We start from the raw sequence: 17,710 nt of genomic DNA on the forward strand, positions 1-17,710 counted from the left end.
TATATATATATATATATATATATATATATATATATATATATGTGTGTGTGTGTTGTGATTGTTCCCTACCATTACCACTTGACAAACAGTGCTGGTTTGTTTACGTCCCTGTAACTTAGCAGTTTGGCAAAAAAGACTGATAGAATAAGTGTCAGGCTTTACAAAAATAAGTACTGGAGTCAATCTATTCAAGTAGACCCTTCAAGGCAGTGCTGTCGCATGGCCACAGTCCAATGACTGAAGCAAGTAAAAGATAGACGATTTAGTTGGAAGGAGTAGGGCAGAGCCTGATATCATTTTTGAGGGCCTCTGAAACTGGTGAAAGGAAGTTACTCTTAGACTTGGGATAAAGGTTGGAATATTTGCAAAAGAGTGAACTGTGCATCCAAGGATGAGGGAGTGAAGTGATAGGCCTAACAATGGGTAGAGTCAAATACTTAATAATAACAATGGTCTCTCTGAAAGGCTGCTCCTGTTACTGTCTACCCGATTTCACTTATAAGAATTTAGATGACTGAAGGTTTATATTAGAAGACATCTGAGAAGGTGCTGTGCTGTGGGATTGAATTCAAGAAACATGAAGTGGCAGAATAAACTACTTAACCATACAGCCATGTTTCTAACTGAAAATCAAAAGAACATTGCACAAGGTGGCACACATCAGGATTGAACTTGAACCCATGGTGTTTGTGAAGCAAACTTCTTAACCACACAGCCATAGCTACATCCATACTAACTTGGCTTCAATGAAGAACTGAAGCAGTAGATCATTATTATTATTGTTCAAACACCATCATGTTCAACTTTACCTTTCATCCTTTTGGGGTTGATACCAGTCAGCTATTAGGGTCAATTTTGTTGACTATCCCTCCTCCAAATTTCAGTTTTTGTACCTTTGCCAGAAGCCCAATATTATTATTGCAAGTAATCAAATCCATTCTAAAAGAAATTTGTGCAATGACAGGAGCAAAGATAAATCCAGACAAGTCAGTGGGCTTGCTGCTTGGCACATGGAGAGGTACATCTATGTCATTGAAGAGCATAGCAAGTCCCTGGACAGATGGACCAGTTAAACTGCTTCCTCGGGCTCTAGTTGGGTCTGGACTTCCAGATGGACAGAAACTGTGACAAGGTTGCTAGCAGAGTGACCAGCTCCACCTGGAAATGGATTGAGAGGAAACTATCTCTGAAAGATCTAGTATAAATGGCAAATGCCTACATTACCTCCATCATAACTTACCAGCAACTGACTGTTGTGTCTTGTTCTGGTCCTTTTTTGACCAGAGTGAAGAGTCTGCTTTTCTGCTTCCTGTGGAAAGGACATGTTCCACTGGTCAGGAAGTCCATCTGTTGCAGCACCTTCTGGAAGTCAGACTTGGCATGCCATGACTGCTAATGCACGGGCATGTAACGAGACTGCTCCACCTGCAGATTTTCTTGGATGTTGAGCAGGTGTGACCCCTATTTGTAAGACACAATTTGCTGCCTCTCTTCTCCAGGGTTGCAGTCTTGAGTCAAGAAAAGTTCAAGATTGGGTGCCTTCACCATCCTCTATCAGCTGGACAGTCTGCACAATGGAAGTTCTGTGTTAGCAATATATAGAAATCTAGCTGTGGGTAAGGGCAATGACATTTTGGGAGCAAACTCTAGGCATCAATAAGGACAAATTAGCTGAACTGTTTCAAAAGACTTTTAAGCTGACATGATTTCCAGGAATCTTTAACCAAGGAGTAGTACTAAGGGACACTATCAGTTTGAGAAGAGAACAGGAAAAGAAGTGCTGCTAAGTGGAACTGTAAGCACTCATACAATGTCTGAGCATTGTCTGAGCATTGTCTGAGCATTGTCTTGTGGAGTTCTGTCAAGCACTTGTTGCCATAGGTAGGATGAATCCACCTACTGACCAATTCTATCTTGTGGATTGCTTCACCTCCTGCCTTTAAAAAGGGAGCCAGATGGTGTTCCTCTATTTAGTGGCAAAAGGATTTGTGTGATGTTGAAGTAGAGCTTTTGATATCATTGATCTGAAGTTGTGGTTATTGCTGTTTAACCCAGGGACAGCCTTAATCCAGTAGACCTGTGATCGAGGTCAGTCAAGCTGTGATCATCCAGGTGAGACTAAGTATGTGGTCATCAAAGTGAAACTAAGTATGGTATACTTATTAGATTTGAGACTATAAGGTATGATGAAACGTGTGAGCCCCTGAATGAGAGGGCTGTATATATGATTACCAGCTCAGGCATGATGTGTGACTGCCAGGTGAGACCAGGTGTATGGTTACTAAATGAGATCAGGTGTGCAATCACTAATAAAATATTGGAAGGTTAAATTTGTTTATTGTTTAATACAATTGACTTTAACACTTTCAGTGGAACTGAATCAGAAACCTATTAGACAAAAATGAAGCACTATAAAGCATTTAGGATGGTGCTTTTCCCTATTCAGAAATAAAAGCCATATCAATGTTATAAGAGAATTTACCCAACTTGAGAGTTTCCTGTGGATGAATAATTCCCTTTTTCAAATGAAATTTTAAAATGTTTTAAAGGTTGTTTTGCTTATAACTATAATAATAATAGTAGTTCTCTCTACTATAGGCACAAGGCCTGAAACTTTGTGGCAGGGGGTTTGTTGATTACAGTGTGCAACTGGTACTTATTTTATTGACCCCAAAAGGACGAAAGGCAAAGTCGACCTCATCAGAATTTGAACTCAGAAACTAAAGATGGATGAAATGTCGTAAAGCATTTTGCCCAGTGTGCCAATGATTCTGCCGGCTCACTGCCTTAATTAATAATAATAATAATAATAATAATAATAATAATAATAATAATGATTTCAAATTTTGCCACAAGGCCAGCCATTTTTAGGAGAGGGGATAAGTCGATTACATTGAACCCAGTGTTTCACTGGTACTTAATTTATCGACGCCAAAAAGATGAAAGGCAAAGTCAACCTCAGAACATAGTGACAGGCGAAATACCACTAAGCATTTTGCCCAGTGTGCAAACAATTCTGCTAGCTCGCCACCTTAAATAATAATAATAATAATAATAATAATAATAATAATAATAATAATAATAATGATAATGATAATAATCTTTTCTACTCTTGGCACAAGATCCAAAATTTTCGGGGAGTGGGGGCTAGTTGATTAAATTGACCCCACTATGCAACTGGTACTTAATTTATCGACCCCAAAAGGATGAAAGGTAAAGTTGACCATGGCAATATTTGAACCCAGAACGTAAAGGCAGATGAAATGCCATTAAGCATCTTGTCCAGCATGTTAACAATTCTGCTAGCTTGCAGCCTTAAATAATAATGATAATAATAATAAAATTAATAATAATAATAATAATAATCCTTTCTACTAAAGGCACATGGGCTGAAATTTAGGGGAGGGGGAGAGCAAATCAATTATATGAACCCCAGTACTTGACTGATATTTATTTTACCAAACCCAAAAAGATGAAAGACAAAATTAACCTCTGTGAAATTCAAGGTTGACTCTTTTTCCATATTTTCAGAAACTTATTTTCTCATATATGTGTGTGTGTGTGTGTGTGTGTGTGTGTGCGTGTGCATGTGTGTGTGTGTGTGTGTGTGTGTGTGTGTGTACATATGATATCGCCACAATGTGTTGATGAGAAAAGCATGTAAAGTTTCTAGAGATAATATAATATAGATTTCCATTGTAATATGTGATTGTTTATAATTAATTAATAATATTATGAGGGGTTTTCTTCCTTTGACGGACCTTTATTTAAGGAGGAATTTATTTAACGAGTTATTTGAGGAGAAATTTGAATATGAACTGGACTTAGAGACGATGTTTTTGGTGTTTACTTTTTGTTCGTTACCGTTTACCCTGAAGATGTGTAAGGTAAATTATATATTTGACTTGAATTTGACAGTTAAATTTAGCCTTATACAGAAATGTTGACATAGGAATAAATTTCAATAATAATGGATATCAGCGTCAAAATTCTCTTTTAAATTTTAAATTTGATATATATATATATATATATATATATCTTTACATCTTAACAGATGGTTTAGGCAGTGGAGAATGTCTTAATTAGGTTCTCATAGTCTTCTTCTTGCAGCTTCTCTCATGGCTGATCCTTCCTACGTTTGATGAGCAAGTTCTGCTGCAAAATCTGCATGCAAGGAAGGTGCTGCACTTCTGCAGTGTGTTGTCTTTCTTTCTTTGGTGTTTTGCTTCAAGGACCAGGATGTTTTCTTCCTCAACTTGTTTCATTCCTTTGTTCGCTAAGGTTGTCTATGCTGTTCTGAACTCAGCTAACTTATCCTAAGTCTTATAAGCTTAATGATAACATTAGGAACATAATGATAGGTTTAAAATTTGATGGAAGGGGTCAGTAAATCAAATTGACCCCCAGTAATTGGCAGACACTTTTTGACTCTTAAAGGATGAAAGGCACCGATGACCTTGGTAGGATTCAGACCCATAACACAGAGAACCGATAGAAATGACACAAACCATTCTGTTTAGCAAAATAATTTCTTTTATTAACCATAAGGGTCCAAGACTTTGGGTTAGTATGATGACAAAACAGAGAAACAGCTGGGGTTTTAGATTAAGCAAAATGAAGGAGAAATCAACAGAACCAATGACCAGCAATTAAATGTCAACAGGGAGAGAGGGACCATCTTGGACAGTGGTTCTCAACCATTCTTTTTGCCTGTGGACCCCTTTGATTCCTATCTTACTCAGATGGACCCTCCCAGTCATTCAATGTTTAAAAAATCCTATTATATTTTTATAATTAAATATTATTGGGAATTGTATAAAAATGATTAAAATATTTGAAATATTTTGTGTCATAGATATATAACCAATTTACTGGAAATAAATTTTAGCAACAAAATCTTATATATGAGACTTCCAAGGGTCATATGGACCCTGGTTGAGAATTACTGATCAAGGATAATTCAGAGTAATAAACTAATTGTGGTTTCAAATTTTGGTACATGACCAGCGGTTTTAGTGGTTGGGACAAGTCGGTTACATTGACCTCAATACTTAAAAGGTGCTTGTTTTATTGAGGCCTGAAAAGATGAAAGGCAAAGTAGACCTCAGCAGAATTTGAACTCAGAAAGTAAAAAGCCAGAAGAAATGCCACTTAGTTTTTTTTGTCTGCCAACTCACCACTTTGCAACAGACTAATAATGATTTTAAATTTTAGCACAAGGCCAGCAAATTCAGAGGGTGGGGATGGGGGAGGTAAAGTTGATTACATTCACCCCCAGTATTCAACTGGTACTTATTTTATTGACCCCCAAAGGGATGAAAGGCAAAATCAACCTTGGCAGAATGTGAACTCAGAACATAAAGCTGGATGAAATACTGCTAAGCATTTTGCCTGGCATGCTAACGATTCTGCCAGCTCACCGCTATGCCATAGACTAATGATAAATGCCTGTGTTATCTTCAGTGCATCATCCATCTCTAAGAAAGATGAACTTTAGTTTTGTTTCTTTTTTCTGATACCCAGTGATGAAAACATTCAAAGGTAAACTGAGATTTGATCTTTAAAAAGTTTAATATACTCCATTGAATAGTGTAGGCACAGGCATGGTTGTGTGAAAAGGAGCTTGTTTCCCAACCGCATGGTTCTGGGCTCAGTTCCACTGCATGACATTTTGAGCAAGTGTCTTTTAGTAAAGCCCTGGGCTGACCAAAGCCTTGTGAGTGGATTTGGTAGATGGAAACTGAAAGAAGCCTGTTGTATATATATATCTATAAAACATAATTATTTTATTCTACACAGGTAGAAATATAGAAAAAAGATGTTGAAAACACACTGGGATTCATTCAGATTTTTTATTTTAAAATTAAGACTTAACCAATTTCATAGATTTCTCTGATTTTCAAAAGTTGAGAAATCAGAGAAATTTGTGAAACTGGTTAAGTTTATAAAAATTTTAAATAAAAACCTAAACGAATTCCAGTGCATTTTCAAATCCTTTTATATACATACACACATACATACATATATATGTACGTATGTATTTATGTGTTTATATGTGTGTGTGTGTGTGTGTTTGTGTTTGTCCCACGGTCAATGCTTCACAACTGATGTTGATGTGTTTGTGGTGTTAAGAGCCAGGCTGTGTTGGAGGGAAAAACCGGAAGTGAGGGAGTACACATGTCCTGTCGGAAGTGGGGCTTGTGGGTCCCACCAGAAGGGCTGCAGTGGGCATTCGTGGTCGGCAAAACATGAGTGGTCAGTTGGCATTGGACAGCACACAAGAGTAGACCTGTTAGATGGTACAGCAGCAGACAGAGCACATTGACATTGTAAGTGACCCCTTCCACGTAGACAGACGGTACGGCAGCAGACAGACGGTACGGCAGCAGACAGAGTACGTGGACATTGTGAGCAACCCCTTCCAGATAGACAGGTAAGACCACTGTAATTCTCCCTCTACTTCTGTCTTTTCCTCCTTCACATCACAAGCTATTTCGGCTCAAAAAAAATAAAAAAGAAGAAAAGAAAAATGATGGGTATGGTCTGCATTTTGAATGAGATGGTAGGCCATTTTGCGGCGAGGGAGATGTCGCCGTTTGGTTGAAAAAAATTAAGTTGGTGGCAAAACTCCACAGTATAGATGACCAAGTGAATTTCATACCATTGTACCTTGATGGATCAGCGTTGGCGCTATACCTGGAAATGGAGAAGGACCAGTTAAGTGCAGAAAAAATAGAAGGACATATGGGACATATGGTCGACTGGGGAAAGCAAAGTGGACGGGTGAACAGGTCGATGTGTTTACCAACAAAATCAGGAGATTGGCCAAACTTACAGGATACAAGGACGAAGCACTGGAACAAACAGTCAAATTAGCATTTGTGACTGGATTTCCTGACCACATGTCGGTCGAACTGCAAAAGCTGCTGAGTAGTCACTCCATGGTGATGGGGGAGGTAATATCTCAGGCCAGGGACCTCATTTCGTGTTACAGGATGACACCACTAGCAGTGACTGCAACTACGAGAAGAGGTCAAACAAACAGTGGTGGAGAGGGGTTAAACAAGGCACATGTGTGACCCCTCGAAGGGCAATGTTTTCAGTGTCAGGGTTCGCACATGGTGACAGACTGCAAGGAACCCAAGCCTGGAGTAATTTGCTATCAGGCCACATCACTAGTGAATGCATTCAGGGAAACAGTTTAAGGGAGACTACTGCACCGGTAGTCGTCCCGTTGAAAGAATAGAGGTGCATATACAGTTGTTGTCAGTAGTGGACGTCGTGGTGGAGGGAAAGGTATCACGAGCCCTCGTGGACATGGGCTGCTCAACAACCCTAATGATTCTGGAAGTGGTAGAAGAATGGAGTCGAGTGACTAGTGTAAGGGCTGTTGAAGGTACAGAAGTTGAATGCAGAGGAAGTTGCGATGTGGAGATGGTGGTACGAGGAACAAGATTGAAGTTGCGTGCAATTGTGATCAACCATGTGGTGGATGGAATCGATGTGGTGATGGAGAGGGACGCCATTGTCCGTTTAGGAGGTGTTGTGGTCAATGAAGCCAGTGTAATGTTCGGTGATACAGGGGCGCTATACGTCATGAGTCTGTAACAGGCGTTGGTGAGAGCTGCAAAGAAAAATATGTTGCATGCACCATTACAGACAAGGATTTGGGGGTTGTGTTCGATGGCTGGCAGTGGACAGTAGAATGGTACTGGAAGGGAGATCTTCCGATGTTGAAAAATGCAGTAGGCTGCTATCAGCATACCCTGAAAGCGAATTCAAGGGAGAGGTGGAATTTTGGATCAAGGAAGGAATTCTGATCCCTTGGAAGGAGGGAGTGGAGAGTGGAGTGCTACCACTGATGGCAATGGTGCAGCTGACGAAGCATAAAGTCAGGCTGGTATTAGATTTCCAGGAGCTGAACGACTACATATTGTGCCATACAGGTGGTGTAGCCATAGACGTTTGCAGCAAAACCCTGAGAGAGTGGAGGCAGATGATAGGGGCCTCCACAATCGTCATTCTGAAGTCAGCATACCTGCAGCTGCATGTGGCTGAGAGACTAGTAAGGTACAAGGGTTGGACATACTGCCTGACCAGGTTGGGATTCGGGCTGAATTCAGCACCAAAGATTATGACAATGATTCTCAAAACCATCTTATCTTGGGAAAGGTGGACAAAGTGAAACGAGCAACCAATTCTTATATTGACAACATCCTGGTGGACGAGAGCATAGTGTCAGCAAAGGAGGTCATAAGCCAGATGAAGAGTTTCGGGCTAACTGCCAAACTGCCAGAGGCAATGGAAGGAGGAGCTGCACTGGGACTCGAGCTACAGAGAGACAAGGCAGGCACGTTAGTGTTTCAGAGAGGGAAGATGCCAGTACGAGTAGGTGAGAACTGTTTTCTGTGTGTGGGAAGCTGCTGGGACACAACCCAATTGCAGGATGGCTTCAGACAGCATGCAGCTTCATCAAGAGGCGAGCTGAAGGAGTGAGATGGAGTGACAAATGGGCAAGAAATCTTAGAGAGAGTGACTGTGGAGGACCAGTAAGAGTCCTGGAAATTGGAGGTGTTGTGGTGGAGGATGCAGCCTGGCTCAGGAAGAAGGACGACTGCAACCATATCAACATGGTGGAGCTGGATGCTGTGTTGAAGGGGATGAACCTGGCCCTGAGGTAGGGGCTATGTACCATCGAGATCCAGACCGATTTGGCCACTTAAGTGCAGTGGGATGGGTAGGATCAGTGGTCACCAGCGAACGGAGGGTGTGAACCAAAGGGGGTGCAGAGATGCTGATAAGACACTGTTTGGGAATTCTGGGCAAGCTAGCTACTGAGGCTGAGTGTGGTTTTTGTGCCCTTTGAGAGGAACAGAGTGGATGTCCTGACCAGAATAAAGAAAGTCTGGTTGCAGGTGGCGGAAGATCTGAAGCAAGTGACTGCAGTGTGTCGACTGAGTGACTCAGAGCTGAGGAGACTGCATACTATGCATCATATGGGGGTGGACTGGACCCTGTTCCTAGCCAGGAAAGTTGAGCCTGATGTAACCAGGCAGAGTGTGCAGAGAGTAGTTGGGAGCTGCAACAGGGGCCAGTCCATTGACCCCACTCTGAGTGTGCAGGAGGCAGGAAGCATTCCAGTGGAACACAATCGGAAACAACTGGCAGTGGACGTGACACACTACTGGCAGGGGACATACCTCTTGATGGTCAACTGCGGACCAGGGCGGTTGGCCATATGGAGGGAGATGAAGATGGGTGGGGGGCTGCAGAGGAAATCACAAGAATGCTAAATGGGGTATTCCTAGAACGAGGCCCCGTGGATGAGCTGCTTGTGGACAATGGCACTGTGTTTCACTCGGAGATGCTGGGGGAAATGCTTGACAAGTGGCATGTCAGCCGTTTCTTCAGGGCAGCATACTGGCCAAGTGGCAATGGGGTTGTGGAGAGGCATCATTGCACCATCAAGACCATAGCAGAGAGGGGCCACATCTCACCGGTCAAGGCCGTTTTTTGGTATAATATGTCACCCAGGTCAGGACAGACTAAGGAGTCGGTGCCGCACAGGGCAATATTCAAGTACGAGTGGAGACATCCATGTACTGCATTGCCACAACCCACAGAAGAGAAAGAACATGCCTTTGCGCAGGTCAGGGAAGACGTCTGGGTTAAACCCCCCAAATGCACAATGCACAATGGGGAAAGGGGACAATAACCTCTGTAAATTCGAGGAACAATATGTCCATAGATGGCATGCCACGTCATGTTTTGAATGTGCGCAGGATCATCAATGCATTGGAGATAGAGCCAATAGTAATGGACAAGAGGACGAAGCTGGCAGCAACATGCCAGGGACTGAGGCCAGTCCTGAAGTCCCACAGCGGTTGCAGAGGGAGCGGTGCCCTCCTCACTGGTTGACTGATTATGAGACAAGGTGTGTGGTCAGGGTTGAGGAGAGGATGTGGGCAGGCTGGTTGAATGATCATCAGATCAGGGGTGGGGAGCGTGTAGTGTTTGAGCCAAGCTGTGTTGGAAGGAAAGACCGGAAGTGAGGGAGCATGCATGTCCTGTCGGAAGTGGGGCCTGCGGGTCCCACCAGAAGGGCTGTGGGGGTCAGCAAGGTGAGAGCAGTCAGTTGGTAGTGTATGAGAGTAGACCTGTTAGATGGTATGACAGCAGACAGAGCACATGGACGTTGTAAGTGACCCCTTCCAGATAGACAGACAATACGGCAGCAGACAAAACATGTGGACGTTGTAAGTGACCCCTTCCAGATAGACAGGTATGACCACAGTAATTCTCCCTCTACTTCTTTCTTTTCCTCCTTCACATCAGTGTTTACTCGTAACTTAGCAGTTTCGCAAAAGAGATTGAGAGAATAAGTATTGTGCTTGAATAACAACAAGTATGAGGCAGGTAGTGGGGAGTGAATTTTTTGACTCAACCCTTCTAGGCAGTGCCCCAGCATGGACATAGTCTAATGACTGAAACAAGTAGAAGATAAAATATAAAAGATAATAGTTACTTGCTTCTGAATTAACATGTAACTGGCTGAGTATTCCAAAGATACACTTAGTGTAACTCTCAGGTAGAATCAGCATAACATAGTGTGTGATATGGCTGTACCTTTTGAATTACAGGTACATAGTATGGCCAAATGGTTAATCAGTTTGCTTTGCAACCACAAGGTCTTATGTTCAATCCCACCATGTGGCACTAAAAGCAAATGTCATTTTTTTATAGCCTGAGGTATAGCCATAGCTAATAAGTAAAACTGGGGAGATGGAAACTGTATGGAAGCCCCATGGATGGACTGTACTTATAATTTAAAAAGTGCAGCCGTGTCACATTGTGTCATGTTTTTGATGTTATTTAAATAAATACAAAAATTAGACCCCTATTTTAGTAACAAAAACCACTCCCATTCTCAACCCTACACTCCTCTTCATCTAATAAGATACTGACAATATTCAGTAATTCTTCAACTTGTGAATCCATACGTAACCTGAAAGAACAGTTCTGATATGAACTGTCGGATAAAACTCCTTACAGAATGCAGTGTAGTTCTAGATAATCTTTAAAAATAACAGGATGGTCATGGCAGGAGTGCCTTTAATCCGAATATACTTTTAATCAGGGTTAAGTTTCTGTTATGACTTACTAACAACTCAAAAGAAATAATAGTTTATAAAACTACACTGACTAGGGTATATTATTATTTTCACTGTCACCTCATCATCATCATCACCTTCATCATTATCATCATCATTCTTATCATCACCATCATCATCATCCTTATCATCATCATCATTTTGCATTTGTTTTACTGAGGGTTTGATGGGTTTTACAGTGTCTTCTTATTCATCACAGTCAGCATCCTCTGGCACATAATAATGTTCATCCATTGTTGTCAACAACGAACAAGAACATCACACGGGAGAAGAAGATGGGACACGGTGTGTTCAGCTATGGCCAATCAATCCAATACATGCTCAGAAGGTTCTACTGCAGGTCAAGCACTGGTGGTCTGCTGGGAATTAAGGCAGGGAGTTGGCTCTGGACCTGCACAGTTCACGTTTTCTTTGTGCTCCTGTGATCCTTTTTCTATCAGTGGGAGGTGGCACCTCTGTTGGTGCAGCTGTGCCAGGCAGGGTATTCCTGTGCCTGCATTTCCCAGATGTCGGGGGTAGATCTGAAAGCACTTCAGTGAGGCTCTGAGTGTATCTTCAAAGTGCTTTCTCTGCCCACCTTGTGTGTGCTTGCCTTCTGCCAATTCACTGTCGAGCACAAACAGCAGCAGAGAAACCAGCCAACTTTGCAGTTATGTTATGTCCTTCAGAGTGCATTATGTGCATTTGGTTGTGCCATCAGCACTGGAAAGATTGTCCTATGTAAGCGGACAAAAGAATTTTCACTACTCTGTGTCAGAGGGTAGTAACTGGAAATGTTACTTCCCTCCTAAGTAAGTTGTCTATTAATACAGCTTTCAGAGTTCCCTGGAGTGTCATAAGCAGTTGGTTTTTTAATGCTGCGGTCAACTGCAGTGCTTCACAATAATGTTGTTATTGAGAGGAGGAGTGCGGGAAGGTGGAGAATTTAAACTGAGGATACAAAGACCTACAAGAGACTGCAAAGCACTTATACGGTGCTCTAAGATTTCCAACAGTTCCATCATCCAACCAACTGACCGGGAATGATAGGGGTTTTTTTGTGGGGTTGGTTATTGGCCCTGAAAGGACGAAAAATAAAGTTGACCTTAGCTGGATTTGAATACAAAGTAAAACAAACTGGAAGAAGGTGGTAAAAGATTATTAAGGTGAAATATAATAGTCTAATGACTGTTAATTTACTGTGTTACGTTGAACAGAGCACATCGGAAGAGGGTAACACAAGGAAATAAAATGGTCCATGTAGTTCCTGATATAAGAAAAAGAGACTATTGGTGATACCAGGGTTGATTTGGGGGCCAAATAGCAACATACTTTGCTCTCCATACCCTACAGCCACCCATTGCAACATTAGAAGTGTAAGAATTAACAACAAATATCTTTGCTGCTACTGTTATTGTTTTTGCTTATTGTGTGATTGTGTGTGTGTCATCTTCTCTTTCTCTTTCAGTGTCCGTTGCCAGCGACCAAGCATTTGTCCAGTACAAAATATCGAGTGCCTCACATCACCCTTGTCACTCTCTTACAACTTCATGACCTTCCCATCCAAAATAAAGGTGCCTACAACGCTGTTCACAATCTCCGGACGAATCTTGCCGTCGAGGTATTTCCGCTTCAGCCTTAAGCTCCAAGATGCCAGTCCGCAGCTTGGTGGTGTGACCAAGATCAGTCAACAGTATTTCCATTTGAACTACACCACCAATTCGGCGGCCCTTGAACTCCTTCGACGGATACCTGGGCCACAGGACATAAAGATCCAACTGACTATGGACATGTACAGTTCTGACAAGCACCAACTAATTGGTCAAGCCGTGTCAAAATTGTTCCTTTATGTAACCTAAACAGTCATTTCAGCTAACTTTTCAATATTTGTACATTTTTTTTTAATATATTCTCTGTCAGTTTCTCCACCTCCTTTTCCTCCTCCTCCTCCACCTCTCCTCCTCATCCTCCACCTTTCATAAACCTCCTTTTTAACTTTCTCAAGATTTAAAATTTTTCATTTCAATATTTTTTTTTTGTATTATATTTCAAATCTCACCCAGATTAACTTTGCTTTTCATCCTTCTTGGAGTCAATAAAATAAAGTACCAGTCTTATACTGGGGTTGATGTAATCGACTGTTCCCCACCTTCCGCTGAAATGCTGGTCTTGTGCCTATGTAAAAAAAATTCTCATTATTATTATTATTATTGTTATTATTTGGCAAAATTGTTAGCATGCCAGACGAAATGCTTGGCAGCATTTCGTTTGTCTATTTACATTCTGAGTTCAAATTCTGCCAAGGTCCACTTTGCTTTCATCCTTTCAAGGTTGATAAAATAAGTACCAGTTGACCATTGGAGCCATTCTAATTGACTTATTCCCTCCCCCGAAATTTCTGGCCTTGTGTCAAAATTTGAAATTACCACTACTACTACTACTACTACTACTACTACTACTACTACTACTACTACTACTACTACCACCACTACTACTTCTACTACTATTATTATTATTATTATTATTATTATTATTATTATTATTATTATTAGTGTTACTGCTGCTGTTATTATATCCTTCTGCAGTTGATAAAATAAAGTACCAGTCAAGTTCTGGGGTTGAAAGTATCAACTACACCCTCCCCTCAAAATTGTTGGCCTTGTGCTTGAATTAGAAAGAATTATTATCATTGTTATTATCATTATTATCATTATCATCATCATTATTATTATTATTATTATTATTATTAAAGCGGTGAGCTGGCAGAATCATTAGCATGCTGCACCAAATCAAAATACTTAGCAGCGTTTCTTCCATCTTTACATTCTGAGTTCAATTTCCATTGAGGTTGACTTTGCCCTTCATCCTTTTTGGGGGACAATAAAAGAATAAAACAAGAACCAGTTAATTATTGGTATCAAAGTAATCAATTAGTGGCCTCTGCCCAAATTTCAGCCCTTGTGCCTATTGTAGAAAAGATTATTATTATTATTATTTTATGTTTGACTTTTGTTTTGCTTTTGTACAAGTTGGATCCAAGTCTCACCCAGAGACCTCAAGAGACAACAAGTTAGAAGTTCGTGTAGGTGTTATGCCTAGGGTACCATATATTTGGATTTGTACAGTTTTGTTCAAGTGAATGTTTAAGAAACCATAAGAAAATTATGTGTTTGCTTTAAAATTTGAGATCACATAGACAGTATTTTACGTAGGATATGGGCAATTCCCATGAGCACTATCTTTTGAACTTCAGCCATTTTGGGGTTTCCTGGTATCTGAGCTAGGTAGGAATCAGCTTATTATTATTATTATTATTATTACTACTACTACTACTACTACTACTACTACTACTACTAAGGCAGTGAGCTGGCAGAATCCTTATTGTACTGGATGAAATGCTGAGCAGTATTTCACTTGTTTGCTATGCTCTGAGTTCAAATTCCCCCAAGGTCAACTTTGCCTTTCATCCTTTTGGGGTGGAGTTCGATAAATTAAGTACCAGTGAACAACTGGGGTCGATGTAATCAACTAGTCCCCTCCCCTCAAATTTCAGGCCTTGTGCTTATAGTAGAAAGGATTATTATTATTATTGTTGTTCTTGTTGTTGTTGCTCTTATAGATTTTTATTCCAAATATCATGTCGCTGAGTTCAAGATCTTGTTGATGTCATCTTTGTCTTTTATCCTCCTGGGGCCAATGACTTAAATAGATGTCAATCACTGGGATCAATTTAATCAAAATTTGTGGTCTTACGCCTTATGTTAGAAATCATTATTATTATTACTACTACTACTACTACTACTACTACTACTACTACTACTACTAAGTCATATATTTGATTATTCCTCTCCACCAAATTTGTGGCCTTCTGGTTCTTTTGCATTTTCCCCTTGTACTATCCCCCAAAATACTGAGCCCTTATAACCAATAAAATAAATCATCATCATTGTCATCATTATTATTTGTTATTATTATTATTATCATTATCATTATCACTACTACTACTACTTCTACTACTACTACTACTTCTACTACTACTACTAGTTTTATTATTGTTGTTGTTAATATTCGGGTGACAAGCTGGCAGAATTGTTAGCATGCTGGGCTAAATGCTTGGAGGCATTTCATCAATCTTTGCATTCTGAGTTCAAATTCTGCCAGGCTTAACTTTATCTTTCGTCCTTTCAGGGTCAATAAATGAAGTACCAGTGACACACTGAGGTCGATATAATCGGCTAGTCCCCTCCACCCAAATTTCAGGCCTTTAGTAGAATAGATTATTATTATTATTATTAAGGCAGCAAACTAACAGAACCATTAGCATACCAAGTGAAATGCTTGGCAGCATTTCATCCATCTTTACGTTCTGAGTTCAAGTTCTGCTAAGGTCCACTTTGCCTTTCATCCTTTCAGGGTTGATAAAATAAGTACCAGTCGAGCACAGGAGTCGATGTAATCGACTTACTCCCACCCCCAAAACCATTAGCATGCTGGGCAAAATGCTTAGCAGCATTCCATCTGTTCTTATGTTTTGAGTTCAAATTCCACTGAGGTCGACTGTGCCTTTCATCCTTTTGCATTTGATGAAATAAGTTTTAGGTAAGCACTAGGATCAATGTAATCAACCAGCCCCCCTCCTGCAAAATTTCAGGCCTTGTGCTTTATAGTAGAAAGGATTATTATTGTTTTTCATTGTATGCACAATTTTGTGTTAAGCTCCAACTGTCCCTTGTTTTTGTAATATCTTTTTCATTTTGTGTCCGGCCCTTGTGATCAATAAAGAAAAGATTATTATTATTTTTATAATTATTATTATTACTATTAAGGTGGTGAGCTGGCAGAATCGTTAGCACACCAGGTGAAATGCTTAGCGGTATGTCACCTGTTGCTACATTCTGAGTTCAACTTCCACCAAGGTCAACTTTGCCTTTCATCGTTTTCGGGTCAACGAAATAAGTAACAGTTACACACTGGGGTCAATGTAATTGACTAGCCCCCGCCCCTTCTCCAAAAAAACATTTTGAAGGCCTTGTGCCTATAATAGAAAGGATTATTATTATATGAAAACTTGCAGCCTATATTGCTGGGTATGATGGAAAGTGTCAACTGTCCACAGCCAGTAGACTAAGGTGACACTTGTTTACCGGTCATGCTTCAAGAACCCTGCAAAAAATTCTTGCAGCTCCAAGCAATGCTGATTTTTGTAGGTGTTCTACCTTCACACTTGCACCAATCTTTTTCGGCCATGTTGGTAGTTGAGTGTTGATACTGCCAAGTGCACCAGTTACTAGTGGTATCACAACTACTCTCTTCATTGACCACATCCTTTGCATTTCCCACTTCAAATCGTCATAGTTGTTTATTTCTTTTTGGTCTTCTTCTTTCACATTGATCCTGTTGTCACCAGGGCATGCTATGTTGATTATCATACATGTTCTTTGTTTTTTATTCACCACTGCAATGTCTGGTTGGGTGATTGCACTAGATCATTGCATTCCACATGATTTTGCAATTCTCATTTCCGGTGACTCCTTCTGGAGTTTTCTCATACCACGTCTTTACTCTTTGTAGGTCGTGATTACCACAGAGCTCCCAATGGATCATTCTTGCCACATCGTCATGGTGTCTTTTGTATTCGTGTTGTGCCAATTTCGGGCATTCGCTAACGATGTGTCATACTGTTTCACCCCTCTCACCATACATTCTGCATTTGTTGCTATCGGTAATGTTGTCTATTCTGTACTTCATATAGTTGGTCCTTAATGCTTGTTCTTGAGCTGCGCATATGAGTGCTTCTGTCTCTATCTTCAGGTCACTCCTCCTCATCCATAGCCACTGGTCCTCTGTATCTGTCTTCGTGTTCACATCCCTTGCAAACTGACCATACATTTTCTTTTTTTTTTTTGTTCATTTCTTGTTTAAATTTTTCTTTAGTTACACAATTTTCAGTTTTGATGACGCCGGCCTTCTTTGTATGTTTCAACAGTGGCTCTGCAGCATTTTTTATATACCACCCTAAGCTGTTTTCCTCTGCTTCAATACAGTTCTGGCAACTGATCAAACTTCTCAACCTCTCCCACCCTTTCTTCTGACACCTGTCAGTGTAACTCTTAGGGTGGAAAGCTCCGTGTATTGTCATTTTTCTGGTCTTGGTATCCATTTTCTTCACTTCTTTCTTTTGCCATTTTAAGTATTATTGTTATTATTATTAATGTGGCAAGCTGGCAGAATAGTTAGCACACCAGGCAAAATGTTTAACAATATTTCGTCTGCTGCTACATTCTGAGTTCGAATTCCACCAAGGTCAACTTTGCCTTTCATCCTTTTGGGGGTCGATAAATTAAGTACCAGTTGAGTACTGGGATCGATGTAATCGACTTAACACCTCTCCTGAAATTGCTCGCCTTGTACCTATACTAGAAAAGATTATTATTATTATTATTATTATTATTATTATTATTATTATTATTATTATTATTATTATTATTATTATTGAGGCAGTGAGATAGCAGAATCATTAGGCTGTCTTAATGTTCTGATTTCAAATTCCACTGCTGTCG

The 17,710-nt window shown here is 40.4% G+C and overlaps 1 protein-coding gene across 3 annotated transcripts in view; it reads left to right on the forward strand.

Annotated features, from left to right (window-relative positions):
* LOC106872917 (fibulin-1) overlaps positions 1 to 17,710 on the forward strand; it is a 150,904-nt gene that overhangs the window by 115,854 nt on the left and 17,340 nt on the right. The window contains exon 15 of one of the 3 annotated variants that reach the window (XM_014920094.2): positions 12,619 to 15,108. The exons of the other annotated variants lie outside the window; for them this stretch is intronic. Within the exon in view, the coding sequence (XP_014775580.1) occupies positions 12,619 to 13,009 (391 nt within the window). The 3' untranslated portion in view covers positions 13,010 to 15,108. Of the gene's footprint in view, positions 1 to 12,618; positions 15,109 to 17,710 lie in introns of those variants that run through there. 3 annotated transcript variants of the gene reach the window in all.

The sequence above is a fragment of the Octopus bimaculoides genome, chromosome 24 (genome assembly GCF_001194135.2).
Source record: "Octopus bimaculoides isolate UCB-OBI-ISO-001 chromosome 24, ASM119413v2, whole genome shotgun sequence".
Taxonomy (NCBI): domain Eukaryota; kingdom Metazoa; phylum Mollusca; class Cephalopoda; order Octopoda; family Octopodidae; genus Octopus; species Octopus bimaculoides.